Genomic DNA, 26,687 nt, shown 5'->3' on the forward strand with positions numbered 1-26,687 from the left:
AAAATAATATAAGCATAGATGCCATTCAATTTATTGCAGAATTATATTCTCAATTTGGCTGGGAACATCAGTGCAAAAGCGACCTTCCGTTGATGTAACAGTTTCTTGCATTCCTTGAATCGATCACGTTGCTCTCTTGTGAAATTCGCAAAGTCTGGGTACAAGAAAATGCTGTGGTTCTTCCAAGAAAGCATTCCTTTACTCCTTGTCTTGCGTAACACAAAATCTTGATCTCAGAAATTTGGCCAGAATCTATCAGTTCTGTCTCCCTCATCGGATCGCTAAGCCAGAACCCTGTGAGCTTGCCCGATTTCCAGCTTCTGGCCTGTTATGTCGAGTAGACTCGGGAGGAGCTCATCTAGAAATTTCACCATATCTCTGCCTTCTTCATTCTCAGGAATTTCAATAATACGGATGTTGTTTCACCGGTTACAATTCTCAAGGTCTTCCAACTTCTCCCAAACATGTTCCAAGCCCACCTTGGTTGCTAGCGGATTAGCAGGTAATTCCCTCTCTGATGACTCCAGATAATCGATGAGTTTCTTGACGTCCCCCACTCTTGTAACCAACTCAGAGAATTTAATCTCCATGGCAGTGGTCGATCGACATATAACAGCAAGATCCTCCAAGTCCCTCCACAACCCTCGCCAGCATTGCCGGCATGCTCGACAGTTGACACTGAATCTCTCCCACTGCACCGTCCAAACTGAGTCCCCGGTCTGCGGCCCTGTCAGGGATATCAGCTTGAGCATGTAGGTGTCTTTTAATGTCTCCAGAATTCTTTGACATATTGTCTTCATAGGACAGTTATGGAACCGTGTATCGAATCTCACCGGTTTATGACACAAAAAGCATTAAAAACTAACAACGTTTGCAGAGCTCACCGTGTTTTTGAACACTGAAATTAATTTTTAAATGTAGAATCTGTGAATAAGTTACAATATTTGCCAAAATTGCAATTAAACTCGCAATCACAATATATTTCAAAAATGTCTAATATTATATTTTTGTCCATTTTGAACAGTCCTACACTTTGATGGTCTCTGCTGTGTCTTACTGGTGATATTTCATATAAAAAGCCCAATGCTGTGAAGGGGTGATTTGTCCCCCCCATCATGAATCTGTCCATGTGTTGTTTTTTATCAACGCTGAAAATAATTTAGTATAAGATACTTTGCTGTTGTGTTCCTGTGAGTCTGTCATAATCAGACAAAAAACTGAAGTTCCCTCTCCATTGTACAAGTTGGTATCACACAGCTAGTGTCCTGCAATCCCCCTCAATCCTAGACGATGTTGTCTCGTGTTACCTGTTAATTTTCTCAGCACTGGCCAGAATGGGCCAATCAAAGTTGTTTATCATTACTGGATGAGGACATTATAGGTAACGCAGATGTGGGTTTCCATTCACAGATATGAATCCTTGCAATTATCAGTTTTTATAAAAAAATTAATATACAGTGTAAAATGTCTCAAAGTGTATATCAAATGTTCAGAGATTTAAATGCAGATCCATGAAGGATTCGGTTTTCAGAGCACCAAGTGCCTCCTTCAGGAATAAAACTTTGTATCTCATAAGACAGTCAATGGCTGACAACATGTGCAATTTAGGTCTGTAGGTCTGTGACCCATACAAAACTTTCGTATGAATTTAGAAAACTTTAAATATGATGCATGAGTCATTTGTAGAGTCAGTGAAGAAGTTTAAGGCGCACATAGAATTGTTTTTTTTTTTCAGGGGGAGGAACGCAGACATTAAAATTTTCTGAAAGGGTTTATTTTTTTCTAAAACATTAACCCTCATGATTTTTTTAAATGTGTGATATGATAAAGAGTATATATATATATATATATACACACACACACACACACACACACACTGTATTCAGAAATTATTCAGACTCCTTAATTTTTTAAATATTTTGTTATGTTGCAGCCTTATGCTAAAATATTTTTTTCCACATTAATCTACAATCCATACCTCATAATGACAAAGCAAAAGCCAGATTTTTGATAATTTAGCAACTGAAATATCACTGTAATATGTTCTGGTGTTGTGGAAAGGAGGAAGCATTAATCAGGTATATTGAACTCAAACTCAGGTCTTTTATTATCAGTTTTCATCAGGTCATAAGCACAACTAAACTCTGCTGCGTCTCCCTCTTCCCATCTCTGGCATGGTCTCTCCTTTTATTGCTCTCCCCAGTGCTTACTGCAATCAGAAACAGGTGTTAGTCATCATAGCACGCAGCAGGGTTGGGTAGTAATGGAATACATGTAACAGGATTACATATTTAAAATACAAAATATAAGTAACTATTTTCCAGTACAGTTACAATTTAAATCATTGGTATTGAGAATAGTTACATTCAAAAGTATTTTGATTACTGAAGATATTACTTTGCATTTTATTGTAATTTGTTTCATTTAATGTTTAGTCCTTTCAAATGAAAAACATTTGTACATATAAATGAAGCGATCCAAAGAGGGTTTGAGCAGCGGTGAAACACTTTCTTATGATGTGTTACATTCATACAAGCAGACAGAGAAGAACATTGTAAGTAAGTTTGGAGCAGAAGAAATAGAAATAAATCTTGTGTAAATTGTCAACTTTACACTAAACTAAAATGCTATTTCTAGCCATTTTACATGCATGTTACCACGCAAGATTAGATTTTTTTATCAAGAAAATTCACGTTGGATCATAATTCCTTTTTTTCTAGTAATACCTTTGATATTAGGGCAAAAATAATTTTCTTGATAAAAATTTTTTTCATTGTTTTCTTGTAAAAATATAACAAAATCCTTAAAACAAGATCAATTAGATTTATCACACAGAGAGATTCACTACCACAGAGAGAGCTTGCGACTTAAGAACAGCACTGGCTGTTCCTCCCCCTCCACCACCTGTGAAAGCACTGCCCCCAACCCCCTGTCTGAAGCATCCATCTGTAAAATGAAAGGGAGAGAGAAATCAGGTGAATGTTAAAGCGGTCCACCACAAAGTGCTGCTTTCACCTGCATAAGCACCTGCTGAGGCTGCTCTGTCCACTGGACTGGGTCTAGGCCTCCCTTTTTAGCGAGATTAGTCAGTGGGCTGGTGGCAGCCGAATAATTAGGCACAAACAATCTATAATATCCAGCCAGCCCCAGGAACTGTCTTACCTCCTTTTTGGTCTTGGGTCTAGAGCAAACCACAATCGCTGCAGTCTTATCAATTTGAGACACACCTGTCTATGACCCAAGTGGAAGACCAGATACCGTACCTCCACCCATCCAATGGTGCACATCTTTGGGTTCGCATGTTTCAGCGATCTCAGGACAGCCCTCAGATGTTGTACGTGCTGTTGCCAATCATTGCTGCACATTATGATGTCAACTAGATAGGCAGCGTGGTCTGAGGATTCTGTCCATGTGCCGCTGAAACGTAGCCAGGGCCCCTAACAAACCGAACAGAAGTGTCACTAATTGGGGTAATCCGAATGGTGTGGAGAAAGCCATTTTTTCATGGGACATTGGTGTTAAAGTATCTGCCAATACCCCTTCGTTATGTCCAGTGTCGAGTAAAATCAAGCTTTGCCCAACTGATCGAGCAACTCATCAATATGAGGCATTGGGTATTAGTCAAATTTAGACACCGCATTGAATTTTCTATAATCCACACAGAATCGTACTGATCCGTCGCTCTTAGGGACTAAAATGACCGGGCTGGACCAATCACTGTGGGATTCTTCTATTACTCCCATATCGAGCATTGCATCTAATTCTTCCCAAACCCCTTTTTTCTTGTACTTGGGAAGTCTGTAGGGATGACTGGGTATCACTACCCTGGTTGTAGTCTCGATGTGGTGCTCTATGAGGTTTGTGCGCCCAGGCAGAGGCGAAAACACATCTGCAAATTCATTTTGCAACTTGGCAACCTCTGTGACTTGAGATGGTGAGAGGTGGTCTCCATAAGTGACTTGGGTGGCATGATTGGCTTTTATCTCCACCTCCAGCCTGAGCTCCTCCCTCTCCGGAACCACCGTTGCTAACGTCACAGGGGCTGCCTCTCTCCGTAATTTCATGAGGTTGAGATGGTATGTTTGATGTGCATCTCTGTCTGCCTTACCTCATAATCGAGATCTCCTCCACGCCGTGTGACCTCAAAGCGTCCTTGCCACTTGCCGAGTAATTTAGAGCTTGATATTGGGAATAATACAAGCACTTTGTCTCCCGGTACAAATTCCCACAGCTGAGTGAGCCTGTCATACAGTTGGCTTTGACGTTCTTGAGCTTGGAGCAAATTCTCCTCTGTTAGTTGACCCAAATTGTGAAGTTTTGCTCTAAGATCAAGAATGTACTGAATTTCAGTTTTGCTGATTGAAGTTCCCTCCTCCCAAGCTTTCCGCATGACGTTGAGCACACTGCACAGCCGATGCCCATATAGCTTGAATGGGGAAAACCCTGTGGAGGCTTGTGGGACCTCTCGCACTGCAAATAAAAGGGGTTCAAGCCACTTATCCCAATTTTAATTCATCCTTGTGTACGAACTTATGAATCGTATTTTTCAGGGTTTTATTATTATAATTTTTTTATTTGTATCCCCTTTTCTCCAAATTTGGAATGCCCAATTCTCACTACTTAGTAGGTCCTCGTGGTGGAGCGGTTACTCATCTCAATCCGGGTGGCGGAGGACAAGTCTCAGTTGCCTCCACTTTTGAGACAGTAAATCTGCACATCTTATTCCACAACACTATGTGCTGAAATGTTGCACAGAGCACTGCTTCCGGTTATCGCGTTGCATAATCCACCAGAACTAAAGCGATGCACGCATGTTGTCAGTTATAGTGGTCCATGCCAATTCTTTCAAAAGGAATCTAGATTAGCAGTAGAGGGTGCAATGGCAGATTTGGTGTGGCCGGTGGGTTCACCAACTGACATTTCCAGCATGCTGCACACCACTTGCAGACATCGCCGTGAATGCCCAGTCAATAGAAATGGGCCATTATGTGGTTCAGTGTTTTTTCCTGCCCAAAGCGTCCTGCCATCGGATTATAATGAGCCTCCTGGAATAAAATTTCCCCACCGCTCTTCGGTACCAACAACTAGGTTGTATCTCCCTCTGTCTGATGCCCTGCATCACTCGATACAACCACTCTTTTTTAATAGTGAAATACGGATATAAAGGTGCAATATTTGGCTGGAGCTGTTGACCATCAGTGTTTCGTCTCTAGATTGCTCCAGAGAGCAATCGTCTTCGGGATTCCTCTACGGATGGGTGGGGCTAAAGCCTCCCTCTCTTATGTCATCCTGATGTGGAGCTGCCCTGGCTCTGCCTCCCCCGCCAAGGCATCGCACATCTCACTAATCTAATTATTTTCTCGCTTAAATTATGGCCAATTAGTTCCCAAAATTGGTGGATGGGTGAGGCTGGAACTAACCGCAGCCTCAACTCTATGCTTTTCCCCCCAAACTTTTATGATGAGTGATACTACAGGATAATTGTGAATATCCCCATGCACACACCTCACCTTCACCCTTTTACTTGTGGCCAAAGCCTCATCTTGAACCAAACATTGGTGTATAGTGGTCTGATTGAAGCCAGTATCCACTAAGGCTTGTTGTGTACTCCCCTTAATACTCACCGGTATTCTGTATGCTCTTAGGATATGATGCAACAAGCTTTGCACACCTAGATTTGAGGATTTTCTGCCATTCTTTCCTGCAGATCCTCTCAAGCTCTGTCACTTTGGATGGGGATCGTCGATGGACAGCCATTTTCAAGTCATTCCAGAGATGTTCAATTGGGTTGAGTCTCTCAGCTCAGCTCTGACTGGGCCACTCAAGGACATTCATAGAGTTGTCCCTAAGCCACTCTTGGTAACCTTTCCGGCACAGTCGTCCAGAGGACTCTGGACCAAGTTTTAATTAAGGATATCTCTGTATTTTGCTGTGTTCAGCTTTTCTTCAACCCCGACCAGTCCCCCAGTCCTTGCTGCTGAAAAACACCCCCACAGCAGGATGTTACCACCACCATGCTTCACCGTTGGGATGTATTGGTGAAGAGCGGTGCCAGGTTTCCTCCAGACATGACGCTTGTAAATGACGGCAAACAGTTCAATTGTCTGGCCACTCTGCCATAAATCCCAGATCGGTGGAGTGTTACAGTGATGGTTGTCCTTCTGCAACTTTCTCCCATCTCCACACATTATCTCTGGTGCGCAACCAGAGTGAACATTGGGTTCCCTTCTCCACAATTGCTCAGTTTGGAAGCCAGCTCTAGGAAGAGTCCTGGTGGTTCCAAACTTCTTCCATTTAAGAATTATGGAGGCCACTGTGCTCTTGGGAACCTCCAATGATTTTTTGTAGCCTTCCCCAGATCTGTGCCTTGACACAATTCTGTCTCTGAGCTCAGAATGCTGTTCCTTTGACCTCATGGCTTGGTTTTTGCTCTGATATGCATTTTCAGCTGTGAGACCTTATATAGACAGGTGTGTGCCTTTCCAAATCATCCAATCAATTGAATTTGCCACCGGTGGACACCAATCTAAGTGCAGAAACATGTCAAAGATGATCCAGAGAAATGGGATAGTGTCTGCCCACCCCCATTTAAAACAATAATATAAAGCAAACTTAAATGTTAATCTCCCCTAAACCTCCGCTTTCTAAAAAAGCAAATGTGTCCATCTCTGCCCCTCAATATAAAAACAAAATATATAAAAAGAGTCTGTATCTGCTCCCATTCTGATTAATAACTAACAACAAATGTTGATCTCCCATAAACAGCCATATCAGAAGCCATATCACCCTGTTGCTCTAGACTGTTTACCCACTGAAAGCTTTGTTGAGCCTGGTCAGTACCTGGATGTGAGACCTCCTGGGAAAACTATGGTTTCTGCTGGAAGAGGTGTTAGTGAGGCCAGCAGGGAGTGCCACCCTGTGGTCTGTGTGGGTCCTAACATCCTAGTATGGTGATGGGGACACTCTAATTTATGACCCCTTTAAATAAACAAAGTACAAACCAAAACTCTCACAATGGAGATAAATAAATAAAAACAGAGAAACTGATAGCAAACGCAGATGACCGACCAAATCAGGAACCGGCGCTAGACAGACCAAGTAACAAGGAACAATCTGGCCCAGGACAGAACACAAGAGGATCTTAAATAGAGATGCAAACAAGGAGATAACAAGGAGGGCAGGTGAAACAAATAAACGAATAATCAGACAGATAACAAGGCAAATGAGAGGGTAGGGTTATCACTGAAGATAGACAAGAATGCACAAGGGAGTGAGAAAAACAAACCCAAGTGCATTCACACAGCACAAGACAAAACACAAGTGCACGGACTCAGCCACAGTGTGAATAAACCGAACCGACTGGAGTGGCTGAATCCAGACACTATACACAAAACAGATAAAGAACAGGTACAGGGCTCTGCCACAAAGTAGAAAGAAAACCCAAAACTAAGGGCAGAACCCTGAGAGATTGTATTCATACATTGTTTAATCAGTGCAATTTTGTACATCATATTGAACATTTATGTAGAAAGAAAGAAAGTTTTAGCACAATGTGTGGACTTTTCAGATGGTCCCTTACCACACCCTCCACAGTATTAGCACGTTTTAGCTCAATGTGTGGACTTTTCAGATGGTCCCTTACCCACCATAGGCAAAATTTCCAACTTAAAAGTGCATTCAGTAACTTCTGTCTTTGTGTCATCTTGAGCTTACACTAACACCCAGCGGCTTGGATCAGTATCATTTGCCATTGCAGAAATGTAGTTTTCACAGTCAGCCATGATAACTTTAATTAATGAGTGAAAGTGTCAGACAGGACAGTTACTGAGTTTAAGCAAGTAGTAAAATCACATTTATAACTGTGAAAGTGTACACATACCGTGCAACATGTAAACGGATACAGGATACATTCACCGGTGTTTGTCGCACGTCATATAATCATCTTTCATCATGTATTCAGTGTTGTGACAAACGCATATGTTGTAAATTACAATGAGTCATGTTTTCATTAATTAAAATGTATGTTTTCACCAAAACTTTACATGCACAAAACAACAATTATGTTTGTCTGCCACAGATGCACTGAATGAGCAATGATATGAAATATATTAGCGTTTGTCTGCAATGAGCCTGAGGATGCATTGCAAGATATGTAAAGACTGTAAGCTGCTCTTTGAAGGTGATTTTTTTTGGACACAAGCTGGTATGTGAAATTCATTAAACCATAATAATTATGATTGGGAGCCTGCAAAGACACAAATTATACATCATCAATAAGGGTTCACTTCCGCGATTTGGTATGATTGGGTTCATATTAGCAGCGAACCGCACCGGAGTTCACAGGTTGTGGACTGGGCGCCTGACTTTTGACACCTGGAAACAGGTGCGAAACAGCCATGACATGTCAACTGCCTAGAGCTACTGGCTGTCTTTATAGCTTTGAGAACATTTAATTCCAATATTGTGAATCATCACATTCTGATTCGTATGGACAACACAACAGTTGTGGCGTATATATGTTGCCATGACACGTGGGCTTGCGAAACGCAAGTATGCGCTTCCCCCGGTACGCCTCCTTCATTCTGTCACCAGCAAAGTCCAAGTGGAAATGGAAACAGTTCTGTTAATTGCACCGAAATGGCCCAATCAGCCATGGTTTCCGTAAATTATAGAGATGTGTGTCAGCGGGGGGCGTGGCCGGAGAGAAAGCGGTAAGGGTGCTTGCACCGAAGTTAAACGATGTCTAACACCTGTCTCTAATTCCAGTGAGCATGAGGAAAGAGGCATATAAACGGCCACGCCACCGCCAGAGGAGAGAGAGAGAACGACACGAGTGACTAGCGACTGGCATCTGGCATGTCTTACTGACTGTTGTATTTTGTTGTGAAGCTGAGGACTCAGAGAAGATTATGTTGACAAAGTATTTGTTGCACTGATCTGATTGAACTGAGAAAAGCATCGAGGAGGGTGCACACAGAGTGTTGAAGGCAAAGAAATAAAGAGCCTTACTTGACTGCATCACTGCTCTGTCTCCTCCCTCCCATCACCAAGCTTGAACTCGATAAAAGATGTTACAGCTCGCCATGGGAAATACAGCTGAGGAGAGATTTCCTCTCTTAGGTGCAAGGCACAATATGGCATCCATAGCCCAAGCTTTTTTTTTTTTAAATTAACTTTTATAAAGCCTTGAATATTCCTTTTTTAATCTTAATTATATGCATTGTATATTGTATAGTTTATAGCCTTTTGAATTCTGTATATTGTCGATATCATTTTTTGTTAGTTTTTTGTTTATTTAGATTATTTCCTATGCTTTCAGTTGGTTTGTCTGTCATGTTATATTGATTAAAGCAATAATAATAATAATTAAAAAAAAAACTGAAACCTGATTAACCAACCATCATGAACGACTGTAGTTGAACCGTCCTGAGCAGCGATGAGAAATGCAACATATACCACGTGTCCACGCCTTCTCCCGTTCTCCGTGTAGCTCAAGGAGTTCAATACGGTGCTACTTCAGCTGCGGTCTGTTCAAATTTTCAACTGAACAACGAAACTGAGAAACTTTAATAGGCACTGAATTGTATATACGCATCGTAGAGCTTTATGGAAATTATTACTTAAACCTACCGTGCCTGACTGAAGACATTGTCAACGTCATCACTTCGCGACTGTCAAATAGTACTACCTACACACGTGGAAAACGCGGTGCAGTTTTTGTTTTCATTTTTTAAATAAATGTCCACCATTATCTGAACGGTGAACACGAATTAATGCTAATATAAGGCGTGAATGAAATAAAGGTCTTCGTGGCGCCGACACGAGCCAGGAGTCTGCAATGGCACTGTTTACTATTAATCGGTGTGTATAAATTTCACTTTTACCATGTAGTGAGTAGTAAGAAGGATCTTCTTAAAGAGTGTGTACCACGTTGTCGCTTATCCTCACATACAACCGTTTATGAAACTTTCCATGTTTTACACAATCTTGTATTTATTTGTTCTGGGACTGTCTACCCACCCCATATGATGTTGATATGTATATTCACTTATGTGTGTACTGTGTCAGTGCTGTTATGTCCTTAAAACTGGCATGAAATCTTCTGTAGGTGTATTCAGTTAGATTGGACCGATTCTTTTTATTTTTCTCTCAATTTGGAATGCCCAATTCCCACTACTTAGTATGTCCTCGTGGTGGCGCGGTTACTCACATCAGTCCGGGTTGCGGAGGACAAGTCTAAATTGCCTCTGCTTCTAAAACAGTCAGTCTGTGCATTTTATCACGTGGCTCGCTGTGCATGATAACGCACACACTCGCAGCATGTGGAGGCTCATGCTACTCTCTGCAATCCACACACAATTTACCACACGCCCCACTGAGAGTGAGAACCACTAATCACAACCATGAGGAGGTTTCCCCATGAGTCCACCCTCCCTAGCAACCGGGCCAATTTGGTTGCTTAGGAGACCTGGCTGGAGTCACTCAGCACACCCTGGATTCATACTCGCAACTCCAGGTGTGGTAGTAGACTCCAGGCTACGATTGGACAATTGTTTTTTTTTGTTTTTTTTACATATATGGTTCCCACAGTAAATAACTGTATGATCATGGACATTGGGATGAATGGCTAAAAGTGACCCAGTTTACAATAGCACAAGGGCCTGATGATGGGCCCCATGCACACACATGATACAACCAGAGTAAAGTTATAATTTTTTATACTGTCTGATATGTTTTGATCAGGTATTTAGGGGAGGAGGAAGACAGTGAATCTAACAGAGAGTGTCGGTCCAGAGCACTGCTGGCTAAACTGCAGGAACAAGCCAAAGCCAGAGAACAGCAGAGTAAATCAGATACAACTGATAAAGATGGAGACCATCAGAGTAACACTGAACATAAGAAGAAACGAAAACATGAACGGAGAGAGTTGGAGGGAAAACAGCGCAAAACTAAGAAGGAAACTACAGATCTTGCTGATGAAGCTGCTAGTCCGACTAAAAAGCAAAAACACAGAATGTTGTCAATTGAAAACGAGAGCGTAAATGCAGGTAATGCTGCCCTACTGCTGGGGGTTTGATGGTGTTTAAACTGTAATGCACAAGTTTGTTGATTTAGAGGGCCTAATAGACAAACCCTAATAATTATTGTCAAATTACTTTTCATATGGCAATACATGCTTACATTCCATGTTCATTGTAGGGACCTTTACATATGCTAGATAAACTATTGTCAAAACATATTATTGCTAGAAAATCACACAAATCATGGTTTTAAACTGTATTCAGACAGTTTGGTAACAAGGATTGTGTACAAATACCAAACACCTTTCATCGACCTGTTGTTGAAAAAGACTTATTTGTAATTGTTCCAGGTTCAAAATAAGTTAAGCTCAAGCAACAGAATTTGTGGCATTATGTTGTTTACTACAGAAAATATTTTCAACTTGTTCCTTCTTAAAGAAAAAGAAGCAGTTGTAATAAGGCACTTACAATGGAAGTGAATGGGCAGGTCAATATAAAGGCTAAAATACACAGTTTTAGATGTTTAGCCGCAAGATGTTAACATTACAAATTTTAACACGATTTTAATGTGATAAGATTGCGTATTAACAGTTTCTTTGTAAAGTTATATCCAGCATTACAACTTTGTTGCCATGATGACGCATGGACACCCTGTAAGTGATTCTATAAAAATAAAATCAGGTAGAAGAGAGATTTTATCACACTAAAACTATGGTAACTCTGGTAATGTTTACATCTAACTACAATACTTTAGTGTATTTGTGAATTTTTTTTACATGTATGGACTGGCCCCATTCACTACCATTGTAAGAGCCTCACTGTAACTGCGCTTTTTGATTTTTCGTCAATACAGAAGGGACGAGTCAATTTTTTGTGTTTATCAAAATTAAACTAATGCTGTCGATTGAGCTTAAATTCCTTTAGTTTTACAGAAGTTTCAAGCCCTACTTGGACTTATTATGGAAGATATATTTTTACAGCATCAATTGTTTATTTTAGGAAATGATGACTCCGATAATGGAAGCTCTGCAGAAATCACAGAAACATGTAAAGGTGACCCAGAGGAAAGTCAGAATACTGGAAAAGTAGTGGATCCTCAGATTGATCAGCTACATGCAGGAGGAGGAATCGGCGCATCTGAAACTAGTTTCCAAATCCTGGGTGGATTCAAAGAGAAGATGGTAGAAAAGGTAGAATGGAAAAATATCCTTAAGTTCTACATTTTATTGTATTGTAAAGAAAAGGTAAAAATTATGGTATGAATGTTTGTATTCAATCACAGGTCAAAAGAGTTTTACCGCAGTGGTTAGCACAGCCTGATGTCATTCAGAGAGACATTAAGAGTCACCTCGTCCCAATCCAAGAGGTGCTCGGCATTCACCCAACACTGCTGAAGAAACTGGAAGCAAATGGAATAAAGAGCTTCTTTCCAGGTCAGAGAGAAAGATCACTATATTTGCATACCGATAATGTCATCATATCTTACAATATCACTGTTTTCACAACCTGTTTATTTGTCTTGTCCAGTTCAAGCTGAAGTCATCCCTGCTATTCTAGGCAGTGTGAGCTCAGGGCTGCTGGTCGGTCCAGGTGGATACAGACCCAGAGACATCTGTGTTTCTGCACCTACAGGAAGTGGAAAGACACTGGCGTTTGTCATACCTGTCATACAGGTAGAAACCATAAATTACATTTGAAGATACACTAACTGAGCACTTTATTATGAACACTATACTAATACTGGGTAGGGCCTCACTTTTCTCTCAAAACTGCAAGAAAACAAAGCAAACATACCTTTGAGAAAGGGTTGCAGCAGTATACCTGTTTCAAGGTATACCATGTACATTTGCTTATCTACGGTATTGAGAAAAAAAAATGCAACCGGACGTAGAATCTCACCTGCCCGTGTGCATCTCCTTTCCTCCTCGACTGCCTGTCAGACTTGTCAACTTGCGCCACACACACACACACACACACACACACACACACACACACACACACACACACACATATGCAGCGGAGAAAATGTAAGAGAGAAGCGAGGGGGTCTGACATAACTGACATATTCGGACTGGGTTGCAGACAGCAGGGAAAGAACAATGCCATGGTTCTCCCATTGAAGATATTTTGGCGGCCGCCCAAGTGATGGCCTGTTTAGGACTGCAGAGGCAGATTTACTGATAATCTAACAAAAGGCTTCTCATCTGCACTTTCACACGAGTGTAACGGAACCAGCACACGATCATGATTTGCTCTGATCTCTGGCACACGCGTGCAACGACCGGACATCCCTCGATATTGTGGAGCGCAGACCTCAAAACTGATGTGACTAATTTCAATTCTAGTGAGACTTTTATGTTTAAAGCGTTACGGAGGAAGTCAAGTCGAACCTCTCAAACAGCAGGCAGCCCCGACATGCCAAACAGCACTGAGGAGGAAAAGAGCAACACTGTGCTATGTGCTAATTATTATTATTATATATATTTTTTATTCATCATCACCTTTACAAAATGTATTCACGAGTAAAAGTATCTGTTATATTTTTACAGTTTTATAGTTTCATATGAAATAATCTAAAGGTAAAATCTATTAGACCTCATTTTATATCGACAGTGGCAGTTGTAAAGTTTGAAATGTGTTTCAGCTAGTATTTCTTTTTTCATAAATACTGTAATTTATTATTATTATTACTTTTATTTAAGACTAGCAACACTGACCTAACCATGGTAATGACGAGCCTTTCCTCCTGTGTAATATGTGTGTTCTGTTTGAATTATGTTTGAAATTAGGAAACAAATGGGATAATAATGGGCTCATATAAGTACAAATTTGCTCTTCAATTTTTAAAAGGGGGGAGAGAAAACGTCCTGTAGATTTTGTTGTTGATGTCAACAACAAAAATAATGTCACTTGATGCATTTCCTTGTACTTGAAAACCATGAACCAAACTATGCAACATAAAAGGGAATGCAAACCAGGACACATGGTTATGTTTTAAAGGTTATGTTTTTACTATGGTGGGTCACCACATGATTTCCAATGTAAAATCTGTCCTGAAGCAAAACCAGTTGACCAGAGTTAAAGGTACAGACAGGAGCAGTCTGGCTGCGGTGTTGTGCACTTATACATATATATTATTAACATATATATATATGTTAATTATTAATAATCCTAGGACGAAACTTTAAAAGCTCACACAGCTGATGTTATTTTTCATTTAGTAGTTAATTTAACGTGCTATGCTAACATGTAAACTAATATGATTTAGTTATATTTTAAATTTCGTGGGGGGTGGGGACACATTCACTTTATCAAAACTAAGGATAATACCTCTACTGATCATATCAGATATCATGCTCATGTACTTGCCTGTAAAAACGCTCCGATACCAAAAAACGAAACCATCTGACGTACGAATGTCATTCTGTAAACATTCAGCTCACAAATTAAAATAACTTATGTCCTAGTTTGATTATTAACCCACAACGGCTGTGATTTAATGAGATAAATGTATAGTTTGCATGTGCTGCATGCATCAAAGTGAATGTGTGGAGCCTAGAGCTCCTTGGCTCATACACGGAAAACATCAGGTTTGTAGCGGATGACAGTGAGCAAAGCACTAATTCACTTTGTATTACAAGGCACATACAGACTACATATTTATTTAATTAAATGGCAGCCTTTTAGTAATCACACTGGGTCACATATCCACGTGCTTTTCTGGAGGTGAGAAAAGGGCTACACTCAAAAATGAAAGCTTCCACCAAATTAAATCCCTTTAATAATTTGAAATCCATTGATATTTGGCTAAATGTCACTTTCTACACACCTGTCACCTTCACTACAAATAGGCTTGATGACTCACTCCTCTGTTTTCACTCCTTTAATGGTCATTGTAACTGATAATAATAATTGTGTAATACCGTGAAAGTGTGATATTTTCTGAGACTGTTATCGTATCGTGAAAATCTCATACCGTTGCAACCCTACTTTGAGATTCTGGTCCATGTTAACATGATTGCATCACACAATTTCGGCAGATTTGGCAGTTGTACATTCATGCAGCGAATATTGCATTCAGATCCGGTGACTGGGAAGGCCACTGAAGAACAGTGAATTCATTGTCATGTTCATGAAACAAGTTTGAGATGACTTTTGCTTTGTGACATGGTGCATTATCATGCTGGAAGTAGCCATTACAAGATGGGTAAATTGTGGCCATGAAGAGATGCACATGGTCAGCAACAATACTCAAATAGTTTGTGGCACTCTCGCCAAATTTTCAAAAGATGCTAGCCAAAGTGGGCGTGATCAGGGGAGAGGTGACACAACAACTGTCTGATTCAGGCCACTCAGCTTTATTTAACTAATGCAGTTAACGGCATAAAAAATTCTCACAATTACTCGTAACAAAATGCACAATTAAATTATACACTCATTTGTAGATCACAATACATGGATGGATGAATTGATAGCGTTTTTGTCTGGGTCAATCAGTGTAAACCACATCTCAAACAAGTCCCAATCAGAAACAGTGCACTTTACCGTGTATTTTGAAACACTCACGTTAAGTGAAATGAAAGCTTCCACCAAATGAAAAGCCTTTGAAATTTGAATTCCATTGATATTTGGCTAAATGTCACTTTCTTCACACTTGTCACCTTAACTACAAATAGACTTGACAACATACTCATTTGATACTAAAAGCTGATATTAATGCGGAAGGAGGCACATTTTAGCTATCTTTTTTGGACCCATTTTGGGAGGAAGCCTGTGCTGTTTCATCCTTTGAAAATCCATTTTGATTGGTCAGTTAACTGAGCAGAACCTTGATGCTGTCTGCCTCTGACTTTTTATGCAGTGATTAAAATTGCCTGTGGCACCACGTATTAAAGAAAATAAATCAAATTCATATTTTTCCATTATATGTATTTGAGTTATGCACATTAATAGCTAAATTGACTAAAACAACGGTTAATTTTATCACTTTAGTTGTTCCGTTCATTTTGAGAATTTTTTTTAGGGGGCTTGCCTTCTCTGATGGACCGCCAGTGTATATAATATGAAACATTAGCAATGTTATTACATGACTTCTTGTTGGTACTCTGTGAATGTCACCAATGGGTGAGAAGTGTCTCAAGTTCAGATCTTGGAGCATTCTCCAATAAACCAAGTAAAATTGCAAATGTACAACAGTGTATGTACTGTATATTAAGTACAGGGCACATTTTATTTAGTGATTTGAACTCTATGGCACTTATCATCCCTTTCACAATTTTTGACATTCCATTGGTAGACTGCTTATCTTATTTCAGTGATGCAAACAGATAACAGCTGAAGTGAGATCGTGCTGCAAAATAAAGCACATGTTGCTGCTCAAAGTTATTCACAAGATCAGACTTCCCTCTTTGACCAATATATGGTCACACTTTATATTAGGTGGCCTTACTAAGTACAAACATTACATACAATAATAATAACAAAAAGACTATGTATTTTCATGTTGTTCTGCAATATATCCACATTTGCTGCTACTGAGGTTGAGGTACAGGTAGGTTTAGGTGTAAGGGTAGGGTTGGGGTTAGAGTTAGGTTTGGGGTAAGGGTTGGTTAAGGTAACAGTCTAACTACAAATGTAATTAAACGTAGGCAACTGAGACTTGTCCTCCGAGTAACCGCGCAACCACGAGGACCTAGTAATAGTGGGAATTGGGCATTCCGAATTGGGAAAAATGGGATAAAATAAATAAATAAATAAAAATGTCATAGTAGTTAAGGCCACCATCATATAGGTCAACCTCTAATGTGTATGTTTGTTTTTGTTTGTGTAGGCGTTGTCTGAGCGCGTGGTGTGTGAGGTTCGTGCATTGGCTGTGTTACCCACCAAAGAGTTAGCACAACAGGTAGTCAAAGATTCATAATTATTGATCATTGGATGTTCATATTCAAGTCATTGTTCCATCTTCTAAGTTTCATTCACTCAATATAACTTTATTTTCTGCATATGGTTTAATCTCACAGGTGTCAAAGGTGTTTTTCTCATACGCTGAAGGCACTGGTCTAAAGGTGGTTTTGATAACCGGCCAGAAGTCTTTAGCTGCAGAGCGTGCAGCACTTTCTGAAAACAGGTCAGTGTGTTTAGGATAGAGGGACCAATTGGATAAACTGCAGCTGTTATTATACAGTGTGTAAATAATGACCACACAAATTATTAATAATGGTAATAGAGGTCGACCTATATATCAATTTTACAGATTAATCATAATCACATATTTAAAGCTAGTGAAGTGAGAATGGAAAATAGCATATGCAACAAATACAGTTTAACAGAATGCAAGTGTCTCAATGTTCTTTTTAATTAGACACATCATCTCAAAAACAGTTCTCCTGCACGAGACGCTGAATGAACAAAAACAAATGGAAACAAAGACGTTCATCTAGGTCGGGTTTACATAGAAAAACAAATGGATGTTTGCAAAAGCGTTTGGTGTGAACAGCCCCTTAGAGGTGGTGGAGGTCTTTGGCTGTTGTGTCTAGCTCTCTAATAAGCATTTCTCAGATTAAGCAATGAGTTGTTTAAATGCTTTGTCAAGAAAGATGTTCAACTTGGAAATGTGTCTCGAGATCCTTGCTTTCAGTTCCATTCTGTTGTGTTCCATCTGTTTGAACAGCCCCTGGCCTGTGTTCATAGTCTGAGACGCTCTACACCGAGTTCAGCCGAATACCACTTCTGTCTGTGAATATTGCTACTCTACATACAACTGTACTGAATAAAAAACAATGTGGTATTTCACTGTTATAATGAAGCTCATACATCAGAGAATGTGAGTGGAGTGGAGCGGCAACAATTTTCCCTCCGTGCTCAAAGCATTCTTTAATCACTCAGCTCCAGCTCCACTCCAGGCTGTCCATATCCCTCTCCTCGCTCGCTGCACACTCCTGGGTTAGAGAAACCCCGCTGTTGATTTAAAATGTTAAAAAGTACAATACATTTTCATGGTTCAGTCAGTACTATTTATTTTTGTAATAAAGTTCAGCACCATTTTATTTTGAGTGTTGTCTTTTCATTCGGTATCAATTTTAAAAACTATTGGTTGATTAATCGATTATCGGCAGATACTGCACAACTTGGTTATCGGTATATGTAAAATCCACTATCGGTCGACCTCTACATGGTACTAAAATGGTATTTTTTAAATGAAATTGTTCTTACCGTGTACATTAATGCCATGGTGCATGAATATAGTATCATTTTAAGTCTCATATCAAAGCACTGTGGAATTATTATTTGGTGTTCCTGTAGCTCAACTGTAAGAGCGTAACACCCACAACGTCACTGTACAGTATGTACAGCTACAGTACTTTAGTTGAATGGTTAATATTGTTCTAATTATTTTTCAATGGTACTATTTGTTGGTTTATGTTATTATTAATTAGTTATTTATTTGCATAATAATGTAGTTGATTCCAGGTGTTTCAGTGATTGTGCTGTGATGAAATTTATAAAAGCACTAAATGTCGAAACAACATTTAAACGTTGTGTCTGTTTGTAGAGGGGGTATTAACCGCAGTTTTGCAGATATTGTGGTGGCCACGCCAGGCCGATTAGTGGATCACATCAACAAAAACGACAGCTTCAGTTTACAGCACCTTCGATTTCTGGTGAGCATCAGTACAAATCTCTTTTATACAATAGATCAATTTATTACCCTGTTTAAATATGTAACGCATAACAATGAACTCACGGTTTTAAATTGTACTTAATACACTGGTATTAAATGAATAGTTTACCCAAAAATTTAAATTCCCTCATCATTTACTCACCCTCATGCCATTCCAGATGTGTTTGACTTTCTTTCTTCTGTTGTTCACAAACAAAGATTTTTAGAAGAATATCTCAACTCTGTAGGTCCATACAATGCAAGTGAATGGTGAACACATTTTTAAAAGTAGTACATAAGCACATAAAGGCAGCATTAAAGTAATCCATAAGACTCAAGTGGTTAAATCTATATCTTCAGAAGCGATATTGTAGGTGTGGATGAGAAACAGATCAATATTTATATAATTTTTTACTATAAATCTCCATTCTCCATATTCTTATATTTTGGTGATTCACATTCTTTTTGCATATTGCCACCTACTGAGCAGGGTGGAGAATTTATAGTAAACAAGGTCTTAAATATTGATCTGTTTCTCACCCACACTTATCATATCGCTTCTTAAGACATGTAACCACTGGATTCACATGGATTACCTTTATGCTGCCCTTATGTGCTTTTTGGAACTTCAACATTCTGGCCACCATTTACTTTTATTGTATGGACCTACAGAGCTGAGATATTCTTCTAAGAAACTTTGTGATCAGCAGAAGAAAGAAAGTCATACTCATCTGGAATGGCATGAGGGTGAGTAAATTTTGAATAGAATTTTCCTTTTTGGGTGAACTGTCCCCTTAAATTGTATTTAAGTACTAATATATTTTATAGTATATTTTAATATTACACATTACATTTGGCCAAAAAAGGGAAGCTACTCAGTATCTTTTTTTTTTTTTTTTTAACTGTTTGAGTTTTCTATCATGTTTCTATTCACTCTATGGAAAAGTGTGTAGAGATGTTTGTCATTTGTATGTTGTAGATTATTGATGAGGCAGACAGGATGATTGACAGCATGCATCAGTCCTGGCTCAGTGAGGTAATTAAAGCAGTGTACAGAAGTTCAGGTGACTCACAGCGGTCTGTATTCAGGAGAATACAGCCTGGACCAATCACAGTTTCAAGGTAAAATTATACTATCCTTTAAAAAAACAAAACACACACAGTGGGGATGAGAGATGAGGTCCTTGAAATACAATTGTAGCAGGGACACGGTTAAAGATGTGGGCTGTGTTTTCCAATAACGATAGGTCTTAGGTCTTAAGAGTGTTTCCTACATGCAAGGTTAGAAACATTTGTTAATTCTTTCTTTCACTCGCGTTTTCTAAAAGTGTGCTTAACATGAACGTGTGAGAATGACATGGATATTTTGTTTTTTTTTATTATTTTTGTCCCCAATTTGGAATACCCAATTCCCAATGCACTCTTAAATCCTTGTGGTGGCATAGTGACTCGCCTCAATCTGGGTGGCGGAGGATGAATATATATATATATATATATATATATATATATAAAATATTATAATTATTTTTTTTTATGTGTTAATTAATATTATGCCACAAATGCTGTGGATTGATCTTAACTTGTATTGAACCCGGAATATTCCTTTAACCTCAGATTACTCCAGAGTCACAACTGAACCCCAAAGTGATTAATAGAAAGCTCACTATTAATGCATGCTTATTTGTATGTCAGTTTGTCTCCTCCACAGCTGCCTCTGCAGAAGTTGCTGTTCTCCGCTACACTCACCCAGAACCCTGAGAAACTACAACTGCTGAATCTGCATCAGCCACAACTCTTCAGTTCCACACACACCACCTCAGACACCGCACAAAGCCAAGAGAAGTTTAACTTCCCTCAGGGACTCTCTGTGAGTTTAGAGTCTAAGAGGCCCGTTTGAGCATTTGATTTAGAACCTTGTGCGTTTTCTTCCTAAATTCGGTTCGTTTAGGCATATGAACACCATAATCGCACAGGGATTCGCACCCAAAAAATCGCTCCTAGACCACCTGGAGGAGGTAGTCTTGGTCCGATTGCAAACGAACTCTGGATTGGTTGACGTGTGGTGGGAATGCAATCTGTGTGCAGAGAAGAAATCTGTTGGTCAGCATGCCTCTGTAATTCATAATCAAATTGTGGATATTCTGTAGCTATTGGCAACTATATTAAAATAAAATTGCATGTTCAAAATAGGAGTTGTATAGTAGGATCGCTTCTCTGTTGTGGATAGCGGAGACACGGGTAGAACGGCATTAGCATCTTTATGTGGCTTCACTCTTTCTGCTGTTTTAATGTGTGTGCATGTGAGAGAGCCCTGTGACTGTGAGAACAGCCACTTTTCAATGCAAAAATAATGCAAAAGCAACTGATGGCAGATAAATAAAATAACCATGATGTAAATTTTACAACACCTATACACCTGAATAATCGATCATGTTTATTTGCATCGCAACCTCTTACTGGAATGCAAATTCTGTACCATGCGGCAACATTTTGCATAAACTTTTATTAACAGTTTTTTGAAATTTTGCCTTGTTGTGAAAGCGAACCGAACTAAAAAGAAAATTCAAAAATGTTTGCCCCTGTTTCAGAACAAAGCAAACAAGCTACAGGTCTCAAAATGCCCGAAGGTCATGTAAGATTGTGTTGAATAGTACATTGTAATTGTACACTATGTGATCTACTCCACACAATTCTACTCTTGCTTTTATATGTACACAAATGCTGATTAACATACGGTCATGCCTCATACAGGAGTATTATGTGCCCTGCACTCTCAGCAAGAAACCGCTCCTCATCCTGCACTACCTGCTCCGGCTCAAGTTCAGTCCTGCTTTGTGCTTCACCAACTCCAGAGAAGCAGCGCACCGGTGATGATGAATTTCACCTCTTGCATCATACGCATTATCTGTTTATTAAGATATTGCTGTTTTATGGGGTGCTTTAATGCATGGGCTTATATGGGATGAACCCCATGGGCTTACAGCTCCCATGGGGCCCAGTGGGATAAGCACATTTAAATGCTTTCAGCAGGAGACACTGTTATTGGCATGGTTACAGTGTACAACCGTTAAAGGTGTCCGTGTAGTGCTTGTTCAATGCTCAGCAGTTCCTCTGTAGGTTCATACAATGCAAGTGAATGGTGGAAATTTGAAGTCCAAAAAGCACATAAAGGGAGCATAAAGGTAATCCATACAACTCCAGTGGTTTAATCCATGTCTTCAGAAGCTTTATGATGGGTGTGGGTGAGAACCAGATCAATATTGAAGTCCTTTTGTTGTATAAATTATCCTCCCTTTCCAGTAGGTGGCGATATACACAAATAACGCAAATCGCCATAAGCAAAAACATTTTTAAAGTAAAAGTGGAAATTTATAGAAAAGACTTAAATATGGATCGGTTTCAAAAATCACATCTATCAAATCGCTTCTAAAGATATGCATTAAACCACTTGTTGTATGGGCTACTTTTATGCTGCCTTTTTAGACCTTCAAAGTTCTGGCCACCATTCACTGGCATTTTATGGACCTAGAGAAATGAAATATTCTTCTAAAAATCTTTGTTTATGTTCAGCAGAGAATTTTCATTTTTTGGATGAACTATCCCTTTAAGTCATCACCCAAAAATTTATAAATAAACTCAAATCTATTTAAATTGCAACTGTATTTTTGTTTTCATCTGTATTTCTTTTTCAGACTTTATTTGCTTGTGAAGCTGTTTGGTGGTGTGGAAGTTGCTGAGTTTTCCTCCAGACTGAGCCCAAGCGAACGACAACGAACCCTGAAGGACTTTGAGCAAGGAAAGATCCCGCTGTATGTATACTTTAAAGCGTAATCTAAGTTTTCAAGAAAGAACCAAACCATTTTTTGCACAGAAAGATACTTCTGTACCTTTAGTACCAAAGCTAAAATTGTGGAAAATGGTTATTGTTCCTATAATTCTATTAAAACGTATAGAAATTGTGTACAAATTGGTGTCCTTAATATTTATATTTTGCGTTTAATAAAAGCAATAAGGCACTTGAGGCTGTGCTGTATTGTGAATATAGTCACATTAGATGTGTTATAATACAGACTCTTATACCATATTGCTTATTAAAAGCTTCAAATTGTTTCACAATGACATAATACTCGTGATACTTTTTATGTCAGATTGATCAGCACTGATGCTGCTGCCAGAGGCATTGACATCAACGGAGTGAAATGCGTCATAAATTATGATGCTCCACAATACGTCCGAATGTACATTCACAGGCAAGTCAACACATCATAAAAGAAAACTTGTAAGTCCATAGAGTTGGTCTGAGCATTATGTTCATTCGTCATTGTTTTCTTACTCTTTTCAACTGCAGGGTGGGACGAACAGCGAGGGCAGGGAAAGCTGGACTGGCTTTTACCTTTCTCTTAAAAGTGCAGGTCAGATTATTTTTAACACCTAGAATTACATATTGCATGCGTGTTATCTTTCATTAGTACAGTGGACAAAAAGTCCTGCCTGGCCAGTAATTGATACCATTGTTTAATAATGCACATTTGGCTGTCACCACCAACCAAATACTTCACATGATATAATGGACTGATATGCATGTCTGTCTTTTCAGGAGAAGAGGTTCTTGCAGATGGTGGCTGACGCTGGCAGTCCCGGCATACAGAGGCAGATGGTGCAATTAGAAAGTCTTAAAAGCATGGAGAGCCGCTATGAAAAAACGCTAGTTGAGCTTAGCAAAGCTGTGAAGGTAACCACAAAGACTGCAGAGCTTTATCTACTTAACGCCACACTGGCAGGTTTTCCAGACATGGATTAAGTCTATTTCCTGAATTAATTACCATTACTGCAAATCACTTTTAGTGTAGCACAGGTCTTAGTGTTTGTCTGGGGAACCTGGATTATGTAAGTTTACAAAAGTATTTGGGACACTTCAGCCATATTTTAAAAACATGTGAATGTCATTGCAATATATAACAGAATAACAAAGCAATGGTTTTTATTTTAAAGAAATATTGGACATGCTTTTCAAGCAAAACAGTTCAGAAAATGAAGTTTGATGGGGTTTAAAAGATAGATGTAGTGTTTAAAATGAGGACAAAATGTATTTGGATAATTTCTTGTTGTCAAACATTATCTTTGTGAACTTGAGTGGAACTGACTTCATACATCCATTAAAAATCAACTTGACACCAGTTGGTAAATCATGGCAAAAATGGCTCGATGAATTGAAGTTAGTTTTGAGAAGATTACATGGTTATATATTGTTATCTAATGCAAAGAATTCATACATTTATTAGTGTTATTTAAAGGTATTGTTCACCCAAAAATGAAAACTCTCTCATCATTTACTCACCCTCATGCCATCCAAGATGTGTATGACTTTCTTTCTTCTGCAGAACACAAAGATGTTTAGAAACGTATTTCAGCTCTGTAGGTCCATACAATGCAAAAGGGAATGGTGACCATAACTTTGAAGCTCAAAAAGCTTATAAAGGCAGGATAAAAGTAATCCATTCCAATTCTGTGGTATAATCCATGTCTTCAGAAGTGATTTGATAGGTGGGTGAGAAACAGATCAATATTTGAGTCCTTTTTACTATAAATCTCCACATTCAACCAGCTCTCCTAAGCGCTCTTCTCTGCTCAAAGTTGTTCTTGTGTTTTTGTCGATTCACATTATTTGTGCATATCGCCACCTACTGGGCAGGGAGGAGAATATGTAGTAAAAAAGGACTTAAATATTGATCTGTTTCTAACCCACACCTATCATATCACTTCTGAAGACATGGATTAAACCACTGGAGTCTATGGATTACTTTTACGCTGCCTTTATGTGCTTTTTGAGCTTCAAAGTTTTGGATCCTGTTGACTTGCATTGTATGGACCTACAGAGCTGAGATATTATATTAAATTATGATATTATAAAGTTTTGGGTGAACTTTAACTTTTAAGTGCCCAAAAACGATTTGGGCCACTGTATCTGTAATGGACTTAAACTTGGAGTAACTATAGCTACATTTGCTGTATTTTTGTGTGTACTTTTGAGCTGCAAAACTAATGTTGGCATTTCTTTGTTTCTAAGGAGGAAAATGCAAAGAAGCGGTTCTAAGAAAAAAAAGGACCAACAAAACAAAACACCTCTTTTTGTGCATTCTTTTAATGACAATTTCATGGCAAGTTTCTCAAGAAAAAGGGATATCTGAATAATTATGTAATAAGCTTTGAATATTCTTTATGAATTGAGAAAAATTCTAAGCTTTATGTTATTACTTTAAAATTACAATGCTAAAAATGTATCATTTGTCAGAAGAGAAGTACAGTAGGCCTAATAGATTTTTATGCCCTCTTGTTATCCAACTGTTTCAAGTAAAAACCATATTGTCAAAACAAGACAAAAATGAAATGTATGAATATGTGGAGAGTCTATAACTTGATTAAACATGAATTCCAACATTAGAATCTACACCAGTTCACGGAATGTTTTTTTATTTTTATTTTTATGTGAAGAGAGGTAAATAATTTCTGTTCTGCAGGTTCAGGGCAGACTGTTCGTTTCAGTTTGTCTTATGTACCTTGACTGGAGATTTATGCTAATGATGTTAATTTAAACTCTTACAGCATCTTGTTTTATTCAGAATGTATGTTCTGACATTTTTTCCTCTAGTATAAACATGCTGTTAATGATCTGTATAAAGTGTGCTAGTAAAGAAAACCACAACATACTGTATGAACACCTATTAACATAATGTGAAAGCAATATTCTGGGTTCAGAACAAGTTAAACTCAATCTACAGAATTTGTGGAATAATGATGATTTTAAAAAAAGAAAATCGTCTTTTCGCTATTTTAAAGCATACAGCAAAAATCGAGGTTACAGTGAGTGCCTCAATTAACCAAATTTGTATTTTATTTTATAAGTAGGGACAAGACTTTTTTTAAAAAAAAAAAATGTTTTATCCTTATTCCACAAATTCTGTCGATTGAGTTTAACTTGCATTAGGTATGGAAACTGGGATTTACACATTTATTCCCCTCAAAACAATGATTTTAGAACTGATGCCATATTTTTGCAACTTCATCTACAAATCTTTCAGAAAACATCAAAATCAACGGCCGTTAAATTAGTTTGGCATCTTGGCGATTTTCTTGAAGTGAAATGTTGCTCCTATAGCTCTCGTCTCATGTTTCAAATAGGTGCAGACTCCCAATTTTACTCTACATTTTGCGTAGATGTCCATCATTGCTGGTAATTCTCTGCTGTTTTTTTTTTTTTTTTTTTTTTTTTGTATCTTATCCATGTTGGTAAGTCTTATTTTGCTAAATAACGTTTAAGTGTTGTTTATCCAACACAAAAGTTACAACTTTCTTAGCCATTTATATTAGTTTTTTATAATATGCAAATGTATGCATATTTGACAAGAAAATACGTTTTTTATATTAACTCTTTCCCCGCCAAACACGGAATTTTCCGTGTTTTATGGAAAATTCCGTGTTTGGCGGAATTTTCCGTGTTTTATGGAAAAACGCTTCCCCGCCAAACACGGAATTTTCCGTGTTTTAGGTGTTATACGGTAAGGAAGACCGCTGCGCATGTTTTGAAAGAATACGCAACTCTTTGATCCAAGAAACAGACTGCGATCGTCTCAAACATGAAGAAGTGGAGTATGAGAAGCTCAAAATATCAGACATAAACATGCCTTTTTCTGAGCTTTTTGTCTGAAATGTTGTTTTTTGACAAAACCTACCTCTGTTCAAGTCACAATAAAAAAAGAACAAATGAAGATAAAATAAAATCGTGGCCCAGATCTTTATTTTGATATATAGCATCTTCATATATTCATGGAAGAAAATATTCTGCGGGCCATTAAAGTTTAGCGAAAATCGTCAAAAACCCTGGCGGTGGCTGGCAACTTTTTTTTAAAAACGCTGGCGGGGAAAGAGTTAAAACAAAAGTTTTGTTTATTTTTATATGGCAACGTTTCATTTAGTATTTTAGCATATTCGCCTGCTTTCCCTCCGCC

General features: G+C 38.6%; 1 protein-coding gene across 1 annotated transcript; it reads left to right on the plus strand.

Annotated features, from left to right (window-relative positions):
• Nucleotides 1-9,500: 9,500 nt before the first annotated feature.
• On the plus strand, nucleotides 9,501-25,113 carry ddx51 (DEAD (Asp-Glu-Ala-Asp) box polypeptide 51). The gene is made up of 16 exons (XM_052094510.1): nucleotides 9,501-9,861; nucleotides 10,744-11,048; nucleotides 12,021-12,211; nucleotides 12,304-12,454; nucleotides 12,549-12,694; nucleotides 16,852-16,923; nucleotides 17,042-17,148; nucleotides 18,574-18,682; nucleotides 19,661-19,803; nucleotides 20,374-20,548; nucleotides 21,433-21,548; nucleotides 22,374-22,490; nucleotides 22,830-22,931; nucleotides 23,030-23,093; nucleotides 23,279-23,413; nucleotides 24,749-25,113. Exons 1-16 carry the CDS (start codon nucleotides 9,839-9,841, stop codon nucleotides 24,773-24,775), a joined length of 1,983 nt encoding a protein of 660 aa, XP_051950470.1. The 5' UTR covers nucleotides 9,501-9,838; the 3' UTR covers nucleotides 24,776-25,113.
• The last annotated feature ends 1,574 nt before the right edge of the window (nucleotides 25,114-26,687 follow it).

The sequence above is a fragment of the Xyrauchen texanus genome, chromosome 27, assembly GCF_025860055.1.
Source record: "Xyrauchen texanus isolate HMW12.3.18 chromosome 27, RBS_HiC_50CHRs, whole genome shotgun sequence".
In the NCBI taxonomy this organism is placed as follows: Eukaryota; Metazoa; Chordata; class Actinopteri; order Cypriniformes; family Catostomidae; genus Xyrauchen; species Xyrauchen texanus.